Here is an 18,747-nt window from a genome sequence, read left to right as displayed (position 1 = left end):
TAATTTGACTAAAACTTAACTTAATGATTTTCTTTACATTTTGCCTTATTACAAATAAAGGTATCCGATTATGCACAAGGTTTTTACCCATCTTTGATCTATCTCTTACAAAGATTAGAGAGAAACTTAGTAAAATGATCAAATTATATTAGACTTAAAACTTCCACTAGACTTAAAATCAACACATTAATTAAAAACAATAATGGCATAAATGATTAGTGCAAATTAGATGAGCTACTACTACAACCATTAATATAAATAATTTCTTATTTTTTCTTCAATCACTAAATCAAGAAGAGAGGGAGAGAGAGAGAGGATTCAGAAATGTGTCCGCTCAGAATAATTTTGATTTTCCTCTCTGCAACCCTCGCCGGATTCTTCCTTCTCAGAAACCTCAATTCCTCGCCTGACCTCCCAAACGACGCCGTCAAAGAAGAATCCGACTCCTCTGATTCCGTTCCCCTCTCTTCTAAGGTAATTTCACATTTTAATGTCCAAATTTTACATTTTTTTCTCAACAAATTGCTAGGATGAGTAATATTGTATTCGGAATGATGATTTTAAGTAATGCACAGTCGCAATTTAAAACTTTTTAGCTGAATTTGTGTTTAGATTAACTTTAGGGATAGAAAATTGAAAAACTCCATTGAATTGAGCTCCGTAATGCAAATACCTGATTTCATACGGTGTAATTAGGTTTGCACGGCGTTTGGGAAAGGATTTTGGACTTGCGTGGACATGGCAAGCGGTAGATATCTGTGGAGGAATCTGGTTTCGTCAACGCCTAAGATTTCTGCTGATTAATTCAATTGGTAATGTTGTAATTGGCCAAAGATTCGATCTTCTTATGCTAATTTCTTGTAATTGTGTGATCCATTCTCGAATCTCGATGATGAACCCTTCAAAATTTATACTACTATATACTTATTATTTATAGAGCACCATGAATTGTATGTACTACTGTGCTGCTGGTATGAAACGATGATTCTTTGTATAGTTTCAGAGTATATAATGTATATCCCTTTCTTATTGATTTCATTTATTCATGATACACGAAACTACATTTGAAATGTTGAATACATTTTGTGGTATTTGCAAGTGAAGTTCTTTTTATGTTTGCAGCGGTTTTGCTCCTTGTTTAAACTTACTATCTTCTTGAGCAAAACCTTTGTTTGTTTAGTGGCTAGCTCTGTCTCAAACACATACACGCGGACTTGTTATCCCTGTGAATCCACTGAATCATATCTACAAGTATTTCTGAGCTCTAATTCTTATATGTTTTAAGGGTATGTGCATTTTGAAGTATCTTTCATCCATTATGAGTTTGAAGGTGAGAATAACGTTGTGAATGTGTGCTCGCTTCTAGTCTGTCAATAAATTGTAAAGGCATGCAATGTTTCCCTTGTTTGCACTATATGAAGTCTCTTGAGGACAATCCAGTTATAATCTTGCAGTAGTATGTTCTTCTTCGTTGACGGAGAAAGTCGGTTGAGCAAAGTCCTTATAATTAGTGGATTGCTATGTGAGCAACAATTTTTCGGTCCTCCACCACAACAAACTGTGGGGCAGGGCTTATCTAAGGATGCATTGCAAATTATTTACAAGGATGCTTGATATTAATAGGTTTTTAAAATGTAGCCTAATTGTTAGGCGATACCATATAACTTTTGAAATGATTTACTGTATAAAAAACACTCTTATGAAGTAATGTGTCATGGTGGAGATTATCTGAATTCTGAAACCTTAAGAAGTGATCTAGTTGCTGAATTTGGGTTGCTCTGAATTCTCTATCTACTTAGAAATGTTGTGTAGAAAGGCGATTTTCTATGTTTTGTTCAGAGGCTAGTTTTGTTTAGAGGCTACAAGAATGGTTAGAACCTTGCTGGTTTGTTACTGTGTACTCAATCGTGATGAAATATGTATTAGCCTAGTTAATTTATAACAGCCTTACTACTACTACTACTACTACTGCTGTCTACTGTTGCTCTATCTTCAAACTTTGTTTGAGACCTTTTTTTGTTGTTTAGCTAGTACCAAGTGTTGCCTCATATTTCTGCTTTTTTTCTTTCACAATGGAGATTATTGAATATTAATGTAGATGAGAATGATTTGTGTGCTACCTAGTACAACCTAAGATGTGTGCTACCTAGCACTATCTATATATTGTTCCCTTCGACATTTTTCTATTAATGTTGAGTAGTACTACCTCCGTCCCCCAAATTTTGACACACTTTGACACAACATGAGTTTTAAGAAATGTAATGGAAAGTGAGTTGAAAAAGTTGGTGGGATGTGGGTCCTACTTTTAAAGTATTAGTTTTATAATAAAATGTTAGTATGAATGAGTTAGTGGAATATGGGGTCCACTACCAAAAATGGTAAAAAGTGAAGTGTGTCAAATTTTCAGGGACGGACCGAAATAGTAAATTGTGTCAAAATTTGGGGGACGGAGGTAGTATTTATTTTGAGTTGCCCAATACAAATGACTTATTTCCATTTTAGCAACATCGGACACATTTAATATCTTTTGCTTTATTCTTTCTCCTACTTTGTTTACTCATTACTGATAGTACTTTATTATATCTCACTTTATTCTAGTCTACTTAACTCACTAAATATTTATTAATCTTGGTGTTCAAAAGATTTGCATCAACACTACTCATATGGAGAGAGTCTCCATAGTACAAAATAATAGTACTCCTTTCCTCTCATAAAAACAAAAGACATTTGGGACGATACTAAGTTTTAATATACTCCCTCCGTCCCGGCTAAGATGACACATTGCTTAGCCGGCACGGGATTTTAGGAGTTATTGGTTGAAGTGTTTAATTGGAGAGAGAGAAGGTGGGTGTAAGTATTAAAGTGGAGAGATAAAGAAAGATGTATATTTTAATAGGAGTGAGAAAAAATGGTTGAGTGTATTAATTGGAGAGAGAAAGTTACCAAAAAAGGAAATGTGTCATCTTAGTTGGGACAAACTAAAAAGGAAAACGTGTCATCTTAAGCGGGACGGAGGGAGTACAATTTAAAGGGAAGCAAGACATAGAAAGAGTAGTTATTAGAGTATGTCAGATAATGGAGTCCACTCCATTAGGAGAAAGAAGTCACCGAAAATAGAAATGTACTACTCCCTCCGTTCCAGAGTAATAGAGACGTTTCTTTTCGGCACGAAGATTAAGAAAAATTGTGGTAGGTGAGTTAAGTAAAGGAAGACTAAAGTGGAAAATGAAAAAGGTAGAGAGATGAAGAGAGAATAAAGTAAGAGAAAGTAAAGTAGGTGTGGAAAAATGTGTTGACTTTTACTAAAAAGGGAAATGACTCTATTACTATGGAACGTACTAAAATGACAAAATGGCTCTATTACTATGGAACGGAGGGGTACTATTTTTATGAGACATACCAAAATGAAAACAATCTTTATTTTTGGGACAAATGATGTATACAATTGGAATTATATAAGAAATGCTCCATCTGTCCTACAATAGGAGTCACATTTGGTGTAAGCACGAATTTTAAGAAATGTAAAGAATGGTGCGTTGGAAAAGTTAGTGGAAGATGAAGTTCACTTTTTTATATTGATTTTACAGTAGAATGTGAGTGAAGTGAGTTAGTGGAATGTGAGAATTACTTACCATTTATGGTAGAAGTGAAATGTGACTCTTACTATGGGACAAACCGAAATGACAAAACGTGACTTGGGACGGAGGGAGTAATAATTTATTAGGCTGTATGTTTCTTTTATGTTTTTGCATCGTCTCGATTAATGGGTAAATTTTGCTATAATGTTATTGATACATCTTGCGATGATGTGCCTTTTGTCTCTACAATGATTTAGTATCTTGTAAGCTGTTTATTAGAGTCTCCACAATGGTGAATGCCGTGGCCAACTGGGCTTTCTTGACTCTTGGCGGGATGGGTTGCGAGCAGCCCACCGCCGAGACCACCGCTGTATTTTGCAAGACCACATGCCACCGTCACGTGGCGCGATTTGGAGGCGCGTTGACACCCACTCGCTCCCGCGCGAGTTGGTATCATTTTCCGACCGTTGGATTTTTATTATTTTTTAAATTGGCAAAATTTAAATAAAAAATTCTCACTTCTCCAAATATAATCATTTATTACTATTTTTCTTCCATTTTTCATATCTTAAATTTTTTTATCCTTCAATTCATCCTAAATCATCTATAAATATCCTATTAATCTAAAAAATATTCACACCGAACTCTAAACATTTTCATTCTATCTCTAATTTTTCTTTCCACATTTTCATTAACAATTATGCAAATATATTTGACCAACAACCAACATCCAACCCGAGCTAGAGCTATAGCCAGTGGAGCATGCCTGTGATTGATTACCCGACATCGGGTACCGAAGGATCTGCGATGCCCAACATGTACGGATCGCGGCCTCTTGTCTACCTTTCCTGGTAGACATGTAGTACACCGACACACTATTAAAGTGGACGGCCATCCCGACACCCAACCACTACCCGACTTAGTCTTTGCCCCAACTTCATGCATGAGGACAATGCTCAAGCAGATAACGCTCCAAACAACTCAATCTGTACTCACTTTTATACTCCCTCTGTTCTGTGGTAGTCGAGTCGTTTCTTTTCGGCACGTGATTTAAGAAAAAATGTGTTAAGTGAGTTAAGTAAAGAAATAATAAAGTAGGAAATAAAAAAGGTAGAAAGATGAAGAGAGAATAAAGTAAAAGAGAGTAAAGTAAGTGAGAAGAAATATGTTGACTTTTACTAAAAGGGGAAATGACTCCACTAATATAAACATACCAAAATGACAAAATCACTCCACTACTACGGAACGGAAGAAACATTTAGAGCTGTGTGGATCTCTTCGCTATTAGGAAAAAAAGAAATGAATGAAAAGGAAAGGATGATGGAAAATGGAGGATTGAAGAGAGAGATTGAAGAGATTACACTATTAGGTCATGGGGGAATATGGATGACACGAGTTTTAATGAGAAATTAGTAAAGTAAGAGATAGAATGAGAAAAAATGAGGGAAGTAAGAGAGATAGAAAGAAAAAGTGGGTAAAGTATGAGAGAGGGGAAAAATTGGATAACGTATGAGAGAGGAGAAAAATTGGATAACGTATGAGAGAGAAACTTTCCATTTTTTGACATCCAAAATGACAAAATGAGACTATTTTTGTGAACGGAGGGAGTACAACATATTATATTATATTATACACACTCTATACACGCAATGCACACACTATACGCACACTTCACATGCACACACACTACACACGTACAACACTACACACTGGAAACACACATTGCACACGTTGTACACACACTGCACACTCTGTAAACGCACTGCACGCACTACACACTTTATACACACTATAAAGACTCTATACACGCACTACACACACTATACGCACACTGCACACACACTACACACATACAACACTACACACTGAAAACACACTATCCACATTGTACACACATTGCACACTCTATACACGAACTGCAGACTCTATACATGCACAACACACTTTACACACACTGCACACATTATACACACTACTGGCGAATGCAACTAAGAATCTGTACCTCCAAAATAATGTCTTCTTAATATAATATTGATATTGAAATAACTGTAAACATCAAGTGTTATAGTGGTTGCAGAAACACTTCCCCATAGGATTGACCCGCGTTCGGTTCCCTATCATGGCATATATCTGTTAAGTATTCCGTCCGTCCTACCCTAAGTGGAACATTTCCTTATTGGCAAGAAATTTTATGTAATGTTGTTCTGTAAGTTAAGTGTATAGAGGATAAAGTAAGAGTGGAGAAAAGTAGAGAGAATGATGTTTCTATTTTAATAATTTGTCACTTAGTGTGAGAACATCTCAAAAAGAAAAATGTGTCACTTTGGGTAGGATAGAGCGAGTAGTTTTTTACATGATTTTATTTAATATAGGTACTAGTTTTTATGTTTGCAAATTTTAGGTTGGTTTTGAATGTTTTCCTTTACATGTTTTTATATAAATTAGGTATTACACCATTCGTCCCATAAAATTAGGGACTTGGGGAAGACACGAGTTTTAATTCAAAATTGGTAAAGTAAGAGAGGTAGAAAGAAAAAGTAATTGGCGTATTGTTAGTGGAGAATGAAATCTACCTCATAAGATAGAAAATCTTGTTTAAAATGGAAGATGACTATTTTTTTAGGACGACTCAAAATGATAACATAATAATATTTTTGTTGGATGAATGGAGTAGTTTTTATGTTTGTAGATTTTTAGGTTGGTTTTGTATGTTTTAATTTTCATTTTGTAAGTATTAGGTAGTACTCTCTCCGTCCCAAGGTAGTTGATGCAATTTTTTGGGAGATGAGGATTAAGAAATTGTGGTGTTTAAGGTTAAAGAGGAGAGAGTAAAATAAATGGAATAAAGTAAGAGAGAGGAAGAGGGTGTAAACTATAAAGTATGAGAGAAGATAGAGTTTTTGCCAAAAAATGAAAAGACTCAACTACATAAGGACAAACACAACGGAAGGAGTACCTTATTTTGTTATATTTATTATATCTTATTTATATTTTTAATGCATGTGTATTATTTTTATTTTTGATATTAGATAGTTGCATTTTATTTTATTTTTAATTAAAATTGTATAATACTTTGGTATGAATTCTGAAATTCAATTAGCCATCGTCTTTTTTAATAGATATTAGATATTTTACACCTTTTTTTTCCTTTTGTTATATGGTAATATTAATTCTTAGCTAATTATGTTACTTCACCCGTCCCATAATAGATGACACACTTGGTTGATGGCACGAAATATTAGGAGATGTTACTTTTAGATAGAGAAAATAATATATTTATATTAATGTGAGAGATAATTAAAAAAAATGTGATATTTTTTGTGAACAAACCAAAAAGGAAAGTGTGACATCTACCAAACACCAATCCAAATCGAAAAGCAAAAATTGCATAAATATATCCAAAAACAATGAAAATTCAAAATTAATTTTTTATAACTAACACAAAAAATATATTGTGTCTACCAATTAACATATCCAAATAATTACAATCTATATATATTGTGTCTCCAATAGAAGTCCCATTTTGTTATATTCGTATGGTCCCCAATAGAAGTCTCATTTCATTATTACTACTCCCTCCGTCCCCAAAGAGTATGAACTTTGAGTTCGGCACGAGTTTTAATAAATAAGGAAAAGTAAGAGAGAGGGAGAGAAAGGGTAATGTAAATAATGTTAGTGGAGAGTGAGATCCACATTATTATAATGATATAAGTGTTAATGGTAATGGTATAAGTTGTAAATAAAATGATGTGTAGAGGTAGTAGTTGTTTGAGATTAGAAAGTTCATACTCTTTAGGGACGGACGAAAAATGAAATAGTTATACTCTTTGGAGACGAAGGGAGTACTATTTTTGTCAAGTAGACCCACATTTCACTAACTCACTCCACTCACATTGTATTATAAAATCAATATATAAAAGTAGGTTTAACATTCCACTAACTTTTTCTACCACTTTCATTTACCAAAGTTAAACAATTTCTTAAAACTCATGTCGATAAAAAATGAGACTTCTATTGGGGACCGGAGCGAGATTTATTCATACACCCTCCATCCCATATAAATAGTTTAATTAGGGATGACACGGTTAATGCGTAATTGATAAAGTAAGAAAGAATGAGAAAAAATACTTGAAATAATGTAGTGGATGGTGTGGCCCCCCCAAAAAAAAGAGAAGATGAAAAGTTTCTATAAATGGATATGAACTATTTCTATGGGACGGCGCAAAAAGGAAATTCAGGGGGAGTATAAATTAATACAAATAGAGTATGTCTTTAGGAAAAATAATTATACTCCCTCTGCACCTAGAAAATATTCAGTAGATTAGACATACCATATTGACATGATAACATGGTATGTCCTATTGATAATAATTTGATAAGTGGATTTATGAAGGAGAAAATATTCAATGGACTAGGCATACCTGGCACGATGACATGTCATGTCCTATTGATGACAATTTAACAAGTGGAAATTGGTCCATATTAATAGGACCTACCATGTTATCATGCCAACATGGTATGCCTAATCCACCGAATATTTTCTCCGGCGAGGGGGTAGTGTGGTTCTCTCCACCGGTGGAAGCGTTGGTGTATCCACTCGGCGGAGTCGACGGGAGGAGACCGTGCCATAGATGGTGGGAAGGTACTCCGATTAAGGTTTATTTGGTAGAGGGCGGTGAGAGGTACTCCGATTAGGGTTTCTGTGCTAGAGGGCGGCGGTAGGAGGTACTCCAGTTAGGGCTTTTGTTGGCTGCAGAAGCTGAAGATGGGGTAGAAGAAGAAGAAGAAGAAGAAGAACAAGGAGAAGAAGGCGAAATGTTAATAATTGTAATAAGGGGAGTATTAATTAAGTTGGATAATTACCATTAAAATGCCTAATTATTTCTTTATTTAGAAATGACTCAATTACCACGGAACGCACGAAAATATAAAAACGACTCAACTACCATGGAACGGAGGGAGTACTATTTTTGATAATGAACCCCACATTCTATTAACTTTTATCTTGCTCACATTTTATTATAAATTTAATATACAAAAAGTATGACTCATTTTTCACTATCTTTTTTATTCACTTTCTATTACATTTTTTAAAACCCGCGGCAAGTCAAATTTAGTTTATTATTCGTGGACGGAAGGAGTATATAACTATGTGCTTCATCTCTAGCTGTAAAGGTCACCCGGCGCGCGTGCAGTGGCTAAACTAGTAAGTACTACATAATAAAAATGAAAATTGTTGATTCTAGTTAGAAAAGGAAAGAGATCAACCTTACACAAGATTGGTGATTCAAGAATCAAGATCATCAGCCTTACACAAGATTGGTGATTCGAGATCGAACAAAAATGAAGCATTATATCATTCCTAGAATTAGATTATTTTTATTTCTTGTAGACACAAGATATTGTAAACTTTATAGAAAACTAATGTAATTACATATTACAGTGAATAAAATCGATGTTCTTCTCTATACATTCTCCTATAAATATGAACCCTATACAAGTGAATGTGGTACTTGTTCCTCCATTCCATGTAGCTGAGTCATATATTTTTTTATTGTCTCACTATAGTTAGTCATTTTCTCTGTTGGCAAAAAACAACATATCTCATCTTATTTTATTCTCTTTTCATCCCTCTACTTTATTTTCTATTATGCCTTATTCTTTTTTAATTTAATTCATGAAACATAATTTTCTTAAATCTCCTGCCCAAAAAAAAATGTTTCTACATAAGAACGGAGGGGGTACTAGAGAGCAGGAGACTCAGAAAAATATCATCATCGACTCTAACCTTTCTCAAACTCTATAATGCCTCATTCTCTTAATGACGTCTAACGGCTATGTTTTTTTCGATCTTTTAGAAATAATCACAAACGAGGCATGTTTTAGACATGGTAATAAAAGGGTTAGGATGCTTACTTCAACGCGGATGTTCTGTCCGAAATCCGTGTTATGTTTTGCTAATCTTTCACAATTTTGAATTAAATTCGTTGACCTTTCGTACTATGAGATCGAAGCATGCGAATTTTTCAGAATGAGAGATTTTAACTTTTTTTTAAGGATATGAGATCAAGGCATCCGCTGTATGTGAATATGAAGGCTCAAAATCAAATTGGTAGTTATGATTACTCGCGATTTTTCCCCAATATCCATTCATCACATACACCTCAATGACAAATGACAAATTCTGGAAATTGGAAACTAGCATAAAATCCAAACAGCCAATAACCCATTATTCAGTCAAAGAATCAGACATTATCACTAACCAATATACGAAACTAAAAACCAAAAAAGAAAAAGAAAAAAGAGTTTACCTTATATTGAGCTAGAAATTCAATTACCGTATTAACAAAGAGCAAATCCCACATTCAGTCCATTCTCTCCACCGCTTCCGACTAGCAACTCCTCCATGCTCTCAATTCCAGCATTGCATACCATTATACTTGTACAAATACAAAACTCACTAGTTTGTTATAGAAAAGAAAAGTGAAAGTGGATTTTGATCAAATGAATATTTTAATTAAAAAAAACAAAGTCAACCCTCTAAATTAGGAGTAGTATTGAGAATTCCATAACATAATTAAACATTTATTGAAATATGCTTATGTTTCATTTTAAATTCAAAATACTGTACGTATTACATTAAAATTATAACATGTCAATATACTTAATAACATGTATTTATATTTAAATCATTCATCAACTTATTATTCATATATCACATTCCATCTGTCCACAATAACTAGACCATTCTGTAAATTACACGAGTTTTAATGCGTAATTGGTAAAGTAAAAGAAAAAAGAGATAACTGTAGCAGAAATAGTGTTAGTAGATCGTGAGGTCCATATTATTAAATGTATCAATCTCTTTTAATTTCGGTGGATTGCTCAAAACGGTAAAATTAGTCTATTTTTGTGGATGTGGAAGTAGTAGTAATTTCGAATTGTTATACTAAGGTGTCGTTCGGTTGTCATGACTCATTATCATATAATTATACATTATAATTAAGTTGTGAGATTAATTTAGTTGGAGGGAGTGTCTATTACTAATTATCATAAGACTGTCCGCCTATGATTAAGTTGTAGATTCAATCTTATGGACTAAACATGATATCTATTCAATCATGAGATATAATCTTGCCAACCGAACAATTCCTAAAAGTACTTAATAGTGTTTTTAGATTGTTATATACTCCCTCTGTCCTATATCACTCGCACTTTTCATTTTAAGTCGTTAATCTGAGATCAATTTTTTAGTGTAATTAAATTTTTATTTTAAGTGATGAGAAATCACTTAATAATGGAATACTTAATTAACTCTAGTATATTAATTAAATACCATAGTTCTTACTACTTAAAATATAATAATATAAATAGTTTGGGACGAGTCGAAATAAAAAAAAGTGCGAGTAACATGGGACAAATGTAGTATTATAAATATAATATTCTTAGGAATAAAAAAACATTGATTTATTTTAAAATTTAGATTTAGGTATGATTAGCTAATTAATATGATGAAACCTTCGATATAAATAGTAAAGTACGGTTTTCAATACTTTCATTATTTACTTTTTATAACTAAAATTAGTTATACTATATATGGTTATAAATATAGAGTCAAGGATGTGATCAAATGAAATGAAAACTCTAAATATTGTACAAATTCAAAACTATGATTTGGACCATTGAAAAATTTCAACAGATGACAAAAAACATCAACAGAATCTCAACGGTAGTCAATGATTGATGTTGTGTTGATACTGTGTTGACATTAAAATCTTGAAAATTTTACAATGTATTGATATTGTATTGAAACTGTGTTGAAACTGTGTTGAGGAATTTTGAATTTGTACAATATATAAGTTTGCATTTTATCATTGCCTATAGTAAAATAAAGGCAATAAAAGAATTCCATTATTACAAAAATGATTGTTGAAACACGTCCTATCAATATCCATAACGAAATGATTATGGAAACACAATTTCCAACATGATTATGGAAATTTCAAAATTTAGTAAGAATTGGACATGGCAAAAATTAGTGAAAAATACCATAATTCAGCCTAAATTTTGTATTTTAGGCATTGATCATAGCCTAATTTCGATTTACTCATATTTTCCTTATAGTTGGGTGTAGTTTTAAGTTAATTTAACTTTCTGCAATGTGCATGAATATATGGTTATACAAATTGAGATCGCAAATGGAAACAAAAAAAAAAGATCAACACATTAATTACAGAATCTTAAGCCCTCACGAGGGCTATAAATATACGTCGGTTTAGAGTTTAGAATTTAGAGTTTAGAGCAGAACGCAAGAAGAAAACAATTGGTTTTAGAGTTTAGAGCAAAACGCAAGAAGAAAACAATGGAAAATCTCAACGGGAAGAAGACAATGGGGCGAAGGAAGATCGAAATCAAGAAAATCGAGAAAAAGAGCAGTTTGCAAGTGACATTCACCAAGCGCCGCGGCGGCTTATTCCGCAAAGCCAGCGAGATCGCCGTGTGCTGCGGCGCTGAGGTGGCGATTCTGGTGCAGTCTCCGGCCGGGAAGCTCTTCTCGTACGGGCAGCCCTCGGTCGGAGCTGTGATCGACCGCGTAGAACCCACTCCTGCGACTGAGGCCAGGCGGATCCCGTGCGAGTACGAAGGCAGGGTCCAATACGAGGAGGCGAAGAAGAAGCTGGAGATGGAGAGGAGAATAGCGGCGGAGAAGGAGATCGAGGCCGGATTGTTGTGGGAGGAACCCGACGAGGGTATGGAACTGCATCAGCTTGAGGAATTGCTCAAGTCTTTGGAGGATTTTCGGGGTCAAGTTGCTGAGAAATTGAATGTTTATCCTCCACAATTATCACTTCCACAAAATTATTACACATTCATCTCCCAAAATTAGGGTTTTTAAGTTTATAACAGTATTGTAGGAGTAGTAGTTTATTTCCATTTACGGCATTTAATGTTGATTATAGATTGATTCTCTATAAAGTTTTGTTTTGTTTTTTGTTTTTTTTTTTTGATTTGTGATTCTTCAATCAATACCAATACAAATTGTTAGATAAGAATTTTGTGGTTTGAATATATTGTTCTTAGCCTCTGAAATACCAAAGTTTTTACTACGAAGTGGTTTTGAATATTCAGTTTTAAGTGTAAGAATCAAGTCGAATAAAAAAACTGATGATTTAATAGATTAGGAATATGATCATGTAATAAAGGCAAGTTTCAAGATGTTTGGTATTAAGGCAAGTATGTTTGTATCAAGGAAAGTTTACGCAAAAATCTTTACCTACAGATTTCCAAACTGATAGGAGTATTAGGTATGAACAAGCATCGAGATATTTTTTTTATGTCATTAATTAGGATAGAAAGTATTTAATGATTATTTTTTACACTTTTATATATGGTATACATGGATAGAAAGTTTTACTCCCTCCGTCCCACAAAGATTGACTCATTTTTCCATTTTCATTCGTCCCACAAATTTTGTCTCATTTCACTTTTTACCATTTATGAGAGTCGACCTCATATTCCACTAACTCATTCCTACTCACATTTTATTATAAAACTAATTTATAAAAGTAGGACTCATATTCTACTAACTTTTTCAACTCACTTTTCATTACATTTATTAAAACTCGTGTCCGGTCAAAGTGAGACAATCTTTGTGGGACTGAGGGCTATTTATGCATGCAAATAAATCTTCAAGGACATTTTGGTATGACTGAATGGAATAAAGAGGGAATGAAAGAGAATGAAACTATAATTCCTTAATTGGTTCCATTCATATACTTGGTAAGTAAAAAAAAGAGTAAAGGTCAAAATTGGTTCTAAATATATAGTCAGAATACGAATTTGGTCCAAAACATTCACTTTCTGAAAATTGGGTCCAAAACATTTTAAATCGTTATCGAAGTGGTCCTAAATATTTGAAATCGTTGTCGTAGTGGTCCTTTTCCGTTAAAAACTAACGGTCAATGCATAATTAATGATTTTTTGACTTAATTAGTATAATGATGCATAATAATTTAATAAAATTAAAGAAAATTAAAACAAAAAATAGAGTCCTCTGCTTTAGAAATCTATGCCGCAAACATCTCTACACATAAGGCAGCACCGCGGCGGAAATTTAAAGTGGAGAGAGATTGAATTGTTGAGCAGCGGCGAACAATTAAGGTTTAAGAAATTGGTTAGAGAAAGATATGAATATGAGTAAGATTGATTAAGAAGGAGGGAGAGAAGAGAGGGCATTGATGGTTGAGTTGGAAGACAGAGAGAGGATGACAATGGATTGGACCGAGGCAAGAGCAGCGGCGATGAGGTCATGGAGCAGCAATACTGCTCGACTGTCAACGAGCAGGCAGAGGCGACGAAAGCGAAACCATTTTCCAGCAACAACGACCGCGTCGGCGGAGATAACAACGCCGGACCGCCGAGAAAGAAGATTGAGAGAGAGATGAGGAGGACCGAAAGGAAGGGGGATTGATGGAGACAACAATGGTGGACGGCGACAATTTTGATCTCGGACAGCAACAATGCGGAGAAACACACGATGACGGCGATTTGTGGAGGAGCGAGCAGAGAGAGAAAGACGCGACAACGTTGAGCACCGAAGAGAAGAAGAGAGAGATTCCAATTTAGGAAGAACGAAGGAGAGATGGAAGAGAAGGAAAAAGGGGTGGAAATAGTCGATTTTGGATTTTTTTAGCATTTTATTAATTTTATATTTAATTTTGTTTAATTAATTATGCATTAGCATATTAATTAAGTTTAAAAAAATATTAATTAGGCGTTGAACGTTAGTTTTTAACGGAAAAGGACCACTTTGACAACGATTTCAAATGTTTAGGACCACTTCGATAACTATTTAAAATGTTTTGGACCCAATTTTCAAAAAGTGAATGCTTTTGACCAAATTCGTATTCTGGCTATTAATGCTTCATTTTGGTTCGATCTTGAATCACCAATCTTGTGTAAGGCTGATGATCTTGAATCATCAATCTGGTGTAAGGTTGATCTCTTTCCTTCTCTAACTAGAATCAACAATTTTCATTCTTATTATGTACTCCCTCCGTTCCACTTTAGGAGTCCCGGTCACTTTTGCACAAGTCTTCTCTACATTATTTTCTCTCTTACTTTACCATTCTCCACTTTAACTATTTATTAGTATGATTTTTTCAAAACGGATGTGCAAAAGTGATCGAGACTCCTATTGTGGGACGGAGGTATTACTAGTTTAGCCTCTGCCTTATATGAAAAGGCCATCGTCAATTCCACATTCATACAGTTAATTAAAAAATACTTAAAACCTAGTAAATTTTAAAATTCTAAAAAAAATGATCGTCCAAAATAAAACCTAAATTTTAAAATCTGTAAAAAAAGAAGATCGACTAAAATAACAAATAAACCGATTTAAGTTAGTAGGTTCCCTAATTGTCTTTTCCCCTATATAAATAAAACAAGAAGTTTCTAGAATAATCAAGATTAGGAAATACTGAAAAATTATATATGAATCAATATTAGGGAATTGATTGGAAATTATGATAACCTTGATAATCAAAAGTGATCCGTGTACATCGAAAGGACTTTCGGAGATTATTTTCCAATCAAACTCTAATTCACATAAAACTAAATTACTGAATCTTATTTAGTAGTAATATAAATATATGATAAATTTGGATGATATATCCTCACTAATCACTCAAATAGCAATAACTGAAAATTTTGGAAAAATTCTCCATGAATGAGTACAGTTGTCCTAGTATCTATACACACATATAGGAGTAAACATTTAGTGTTTGATAATATTAGATGTGTAAACATTTCAACTTACGTAATTTAAAACTATCCAACTCCGAAATAAGAAATACGGAGTATGATATTTTGTTTGAAGCGATTTGTATAACTCCACTAAATTAAAACAAATTTGATATTTGGTAGGATCTTCTATATGTATGAAAAAGATAGTACAACTGTATAACACATTTCGTTTAACATAAACATGGAAGGAAGGATTATTACAGCCGCGTAATCACGCGTTTGTATTCAAGCCTTGCTTAATACGCTGTTTCTGATTTATGGAAATAACGTGTAATTTTCGTGTCTATAGTCAATTTCATAAGTATAAATACTAGTCCATTCTCCCCAATTGAATTCATCCTCAACCATTCATTCAGTGAGTCTAGTATGGATTCTGGCCTGCATTCTTTCTGGTGCAATCAGTGCAAGAGGATGGTCACCGTAGAGTCGCAAGAAGCCTTATCCTGTCCGCACTTCCGCGACGCCTACTTCAATCCGCTCATAGTCCTCCGGAACGCCTCCGAGGAAGCCGGGGGGTGGGCCTACCAGTTCTACTATGACGACAGGTCGGGTGCAGGGATCCGGGGTTTGCCTTCCTCCGTTTTGGAGTCGTTGGTCGGGTCCGGATCCGGATCCGAGGCGACGCTGGAGCGCGTCTTGGAGATCGGATTCAGGATGCTGGTCGGCCCGGAGTATCAGCCGGCCAGCAAGCGTGCTGTGGCGTCCCTGCCCGCGGTGCAGGTCCAGGCCTGCCACGTGGACGCGGAGCCATACTGCGCCGTGTGTACGGACGCCTTTGTGGTCGGTCGGAGGCCCGCGAGATGCCCTGCAAGCACCTCTACCACGCAGACTGCATATTCCCGTGGCTCAGTCTCCACAACTCGTGCCCGGTTTGCCGCCACGAGTTGCCGGGCGGTCAGCCGGGGGCCGTGGGGCTATTGATCCGGCGGTTGTCCGACGGCGGATTCACAGTGGGGAGATTTGTTGAGGGTGAGTTGTCGATGGAGGGTCTCGTCTACGACACCGACGGCACGTTGAGGGCAATTCAGTGGCGGACGATAATGCCGCCACTGAGGGGCAGTGCTTTCCGCCGATTTTTCAGTTCCATTTTTCGGTCGGGTTCGGGTCGGAGCCGGAGTCTTCAGGAGTCGGGTTAAGGAGAAACAGGAGCCCAAATTCATTATCAATTATTCTTTAGTTCTCTCCTCATTATTGGTGCTTTCATTTTCAATTATGCTTTATTTTCTTAGTCTAGTAGTAGGGACGTGTAAAACAAAATATTCTTTAAACCTTATAATTCATTTTTCTTTTCTCAACTCTTTCCTATATAACATGAAATAGTATTCATAGTTTTATGGAGGAAGTAATTGAACTGGCTGCTAAATTATACTGTATATTTTAGATTTAGTTTATTTATACAAATTATTTCATCATCCAATGATACATACAAAAATATTAGCCAAAAATACATATATACTCAGTATAACAGCCAATAACAAAAAACTAGAATATCCCTAATAAAGTACTAAGGTTAATTTCTTATCAAACTATGGTGTGTGTTTTTTTATCAAATTGGAAATTAAAGTTTATTCCGTTTCAAAATGAAAAATAAAATTTATACTTAATATTATTTGTACTAGTTTAATTCAATTTGACTAATTATTTCATTCCATATATAGACATATATCAATTTTAATAATAAAAAAATTTGGGTAAAATTTTAAATATCTAATAGTTGTGTGCATTTAGAATATTTGTTAATAACTGTGTACAACATCACCGATAATGATACTGCAAACTTAGAAGTGATTTTTTAATTTTGTCACCACACCACAATCGGTTACATAATTTATTGGTGCATTTGATTTGAAATTTTAATAGAGAAATGAACGTTAAACTAAACATCAATTGATCATAATTAATTGATATTATTGCAGTATGAAATAAAACATAAAACAAGTCTATATAAATTCTCATTCACAGAACAACTTATTTCAACGAAATTCCAACAATAAAAGTAAGAAGAAATGATGGTTGGCGGGTGATTCAAACTAACAAGGAATGCAAATTGCTAAATTTGATTTTGAAATTGGTGAGTATTTTGTGAAATTTTATAGTCCATGAATTTTTGTAATATTGTGATTTTCAATAGTGGACTTCTTGCATAATTTTACATCATTAACTCTTGTGGTCACACAAAGTTACAATATAAGATATGTGATCGATTTTTGAAGTTCTTACCACGATTGGAAGCAAACTGACTGGATGAAAAAAATGACGCCGACGTATGACAATGGAAGTGCTAGAAAAGATTACCAAAGAAGATGAAGGTTATTCAGATAATGGAGGCGGAAAGAAAAAGCTGGGGGAGAAGATAAATGGAAATGTATTAGAGCATATATATATATATAAGAGAAGACAAAAATATAAAAAGCATTTTTTTCTTGATTAATGGTCTATTGTTGATTGATTCTTAAGTTGATGGAATTACGGAACGCTAATCATGGAACTATCATTTAATTTTCACTTTTAATAATATTGATATCATTTGGGTAATTATACCAACTAGTATCACACCTACGCGATGTACAGATATTTAATTTGATTTAGATTTGCTCAGGAGTTCATTGGCTATAACCTCACGGGTACCGCTAGTTCAGCCCTCACCACTACCGAACTTTACTTCACCTGGTGTATGTCAAAGAGAATCAAGGTTCACCTTGGCTACTGGTTGGCCCAAGCTTGCCACCAGATGACTGCCAACCCCTCCCGCCACATGTACACATGCCATCTACTGGGCGCCTACATCAACGCAATTTTATAATGAAGATAGGAAAGGCGGAACCCGACGTAATGATGTGCGAGTTTCCCGAGCTGTTCAGTTTGGAATATTTCTTCAACAAGGGGGGGCTCTTGTACATGGAGGGCCAGGAGGTGTGTTTCTACAACGTAGGAACAGTGGTGGAGAAGGTGAAGAGAGAGCCAGATGGGATAGAAGCCGTGGTGAGTACAGACGTGGAGGAGCTGAGGAAGGAGATGACCGTGATGCGGGAAGAGCTCGACGGGGCCCGACTGGGGTTACAGGCCATCAAGGGGAGCATAGATGTCCTGACCGAAAGATCATCAACCCAAAATGAAAGAATGGCTGACGCGGTCAGGCCAATGAAGAAAATGGCGGAGTGGCTTGGTGAGAATTTCTCCCAGACCCAGCAATGGTTGCCTCCTGGACCCGGTAGTGCGGCCAGGTAGCCCGGGCAGCTCATCTCTCCAGTGACCCCGCCCCCGTCCAAGCCTGTGGTAGCCCAGTCCGTGTCGAAGTCCCAGGCGCCTGTGTCTATGAAGAAGCCCTTGTCCAAGCAACCCCTGATAGATGAAGAAGAACCGG

General features: G+C 35.2%; 2 protein-coding genes and 1 pseudogene across 2 annotated transcripts; all 3 read left to right on the top strand.

The window, feature by feature from the left end:
• Nucleotides 1–283: 283 nt before the first annotated feature.
• Nucleotides 284–1,038, top strand: LOC148933359 (uncharacterized). Its single transcript, XM_089063334.1, has 2 exons — nucleotides 284–474; nucleotides 697–1,038. The coding sequence occupies exons 1-2, from the start codon at nucleotides 325–327 to the stop codon at nucleotides 802–804; spliced, it is 258 nt and encodes an 85-aa protein (XP_088919460.1). The 5' UTR covers nucleotides 284–324; the 3' UTR covers nucleotides 805–1,038.
• A 10,920-nt stretch (nucleotides 1,039–11,958) lies between these two features.
• On the top strand, nucleotides 11,959–12,465 carry LOC148933358 (agamous-like MADS-box protein AGL62). The gene has a single exon (XM_089059835.1). It carries the CDS (start codon nucleotides 11,968–11,970, stop codon nucleotides 12,463–12,465), a length of 498 nt encoding a protein of 165 aa, XP_088915961.1. The 5' UTR covers nucleotides 11,959–11,967.
• A 3,246-nt stretch (nucleotides 12,466–15,711) lies between these two features.
• Nucleotides 15,712–16,678, top strand: LOC125220071 (E3 ubiquitin-protein ligase RDUF1-like; annotated as a pseudogene).
• Nucleotides 16,679–18,747: the final 2,069 nt, after the last annotated feature.

Source organism: Salvia hispanica, chromosome 1 (genome assembly GCF_029641045.1).
Source record: "Salvia hispanica isolate PSC_SH4W2 chromosome 1, Shi_PSC_v1, whole genome shotgun sequence".
NCBI classification, from domain to species: domain Eukaryota; kingdom Viridiplantae; phylum Streptophyta; class Magnoliopsida; order Lamiales; family Lamiaceae; genus Salvia; species Salvia hispanica.
Note: the sequence above shows the minus strand (reverse complement) of the source record. Positions and strands in the feature narration are given on the sequence as shown.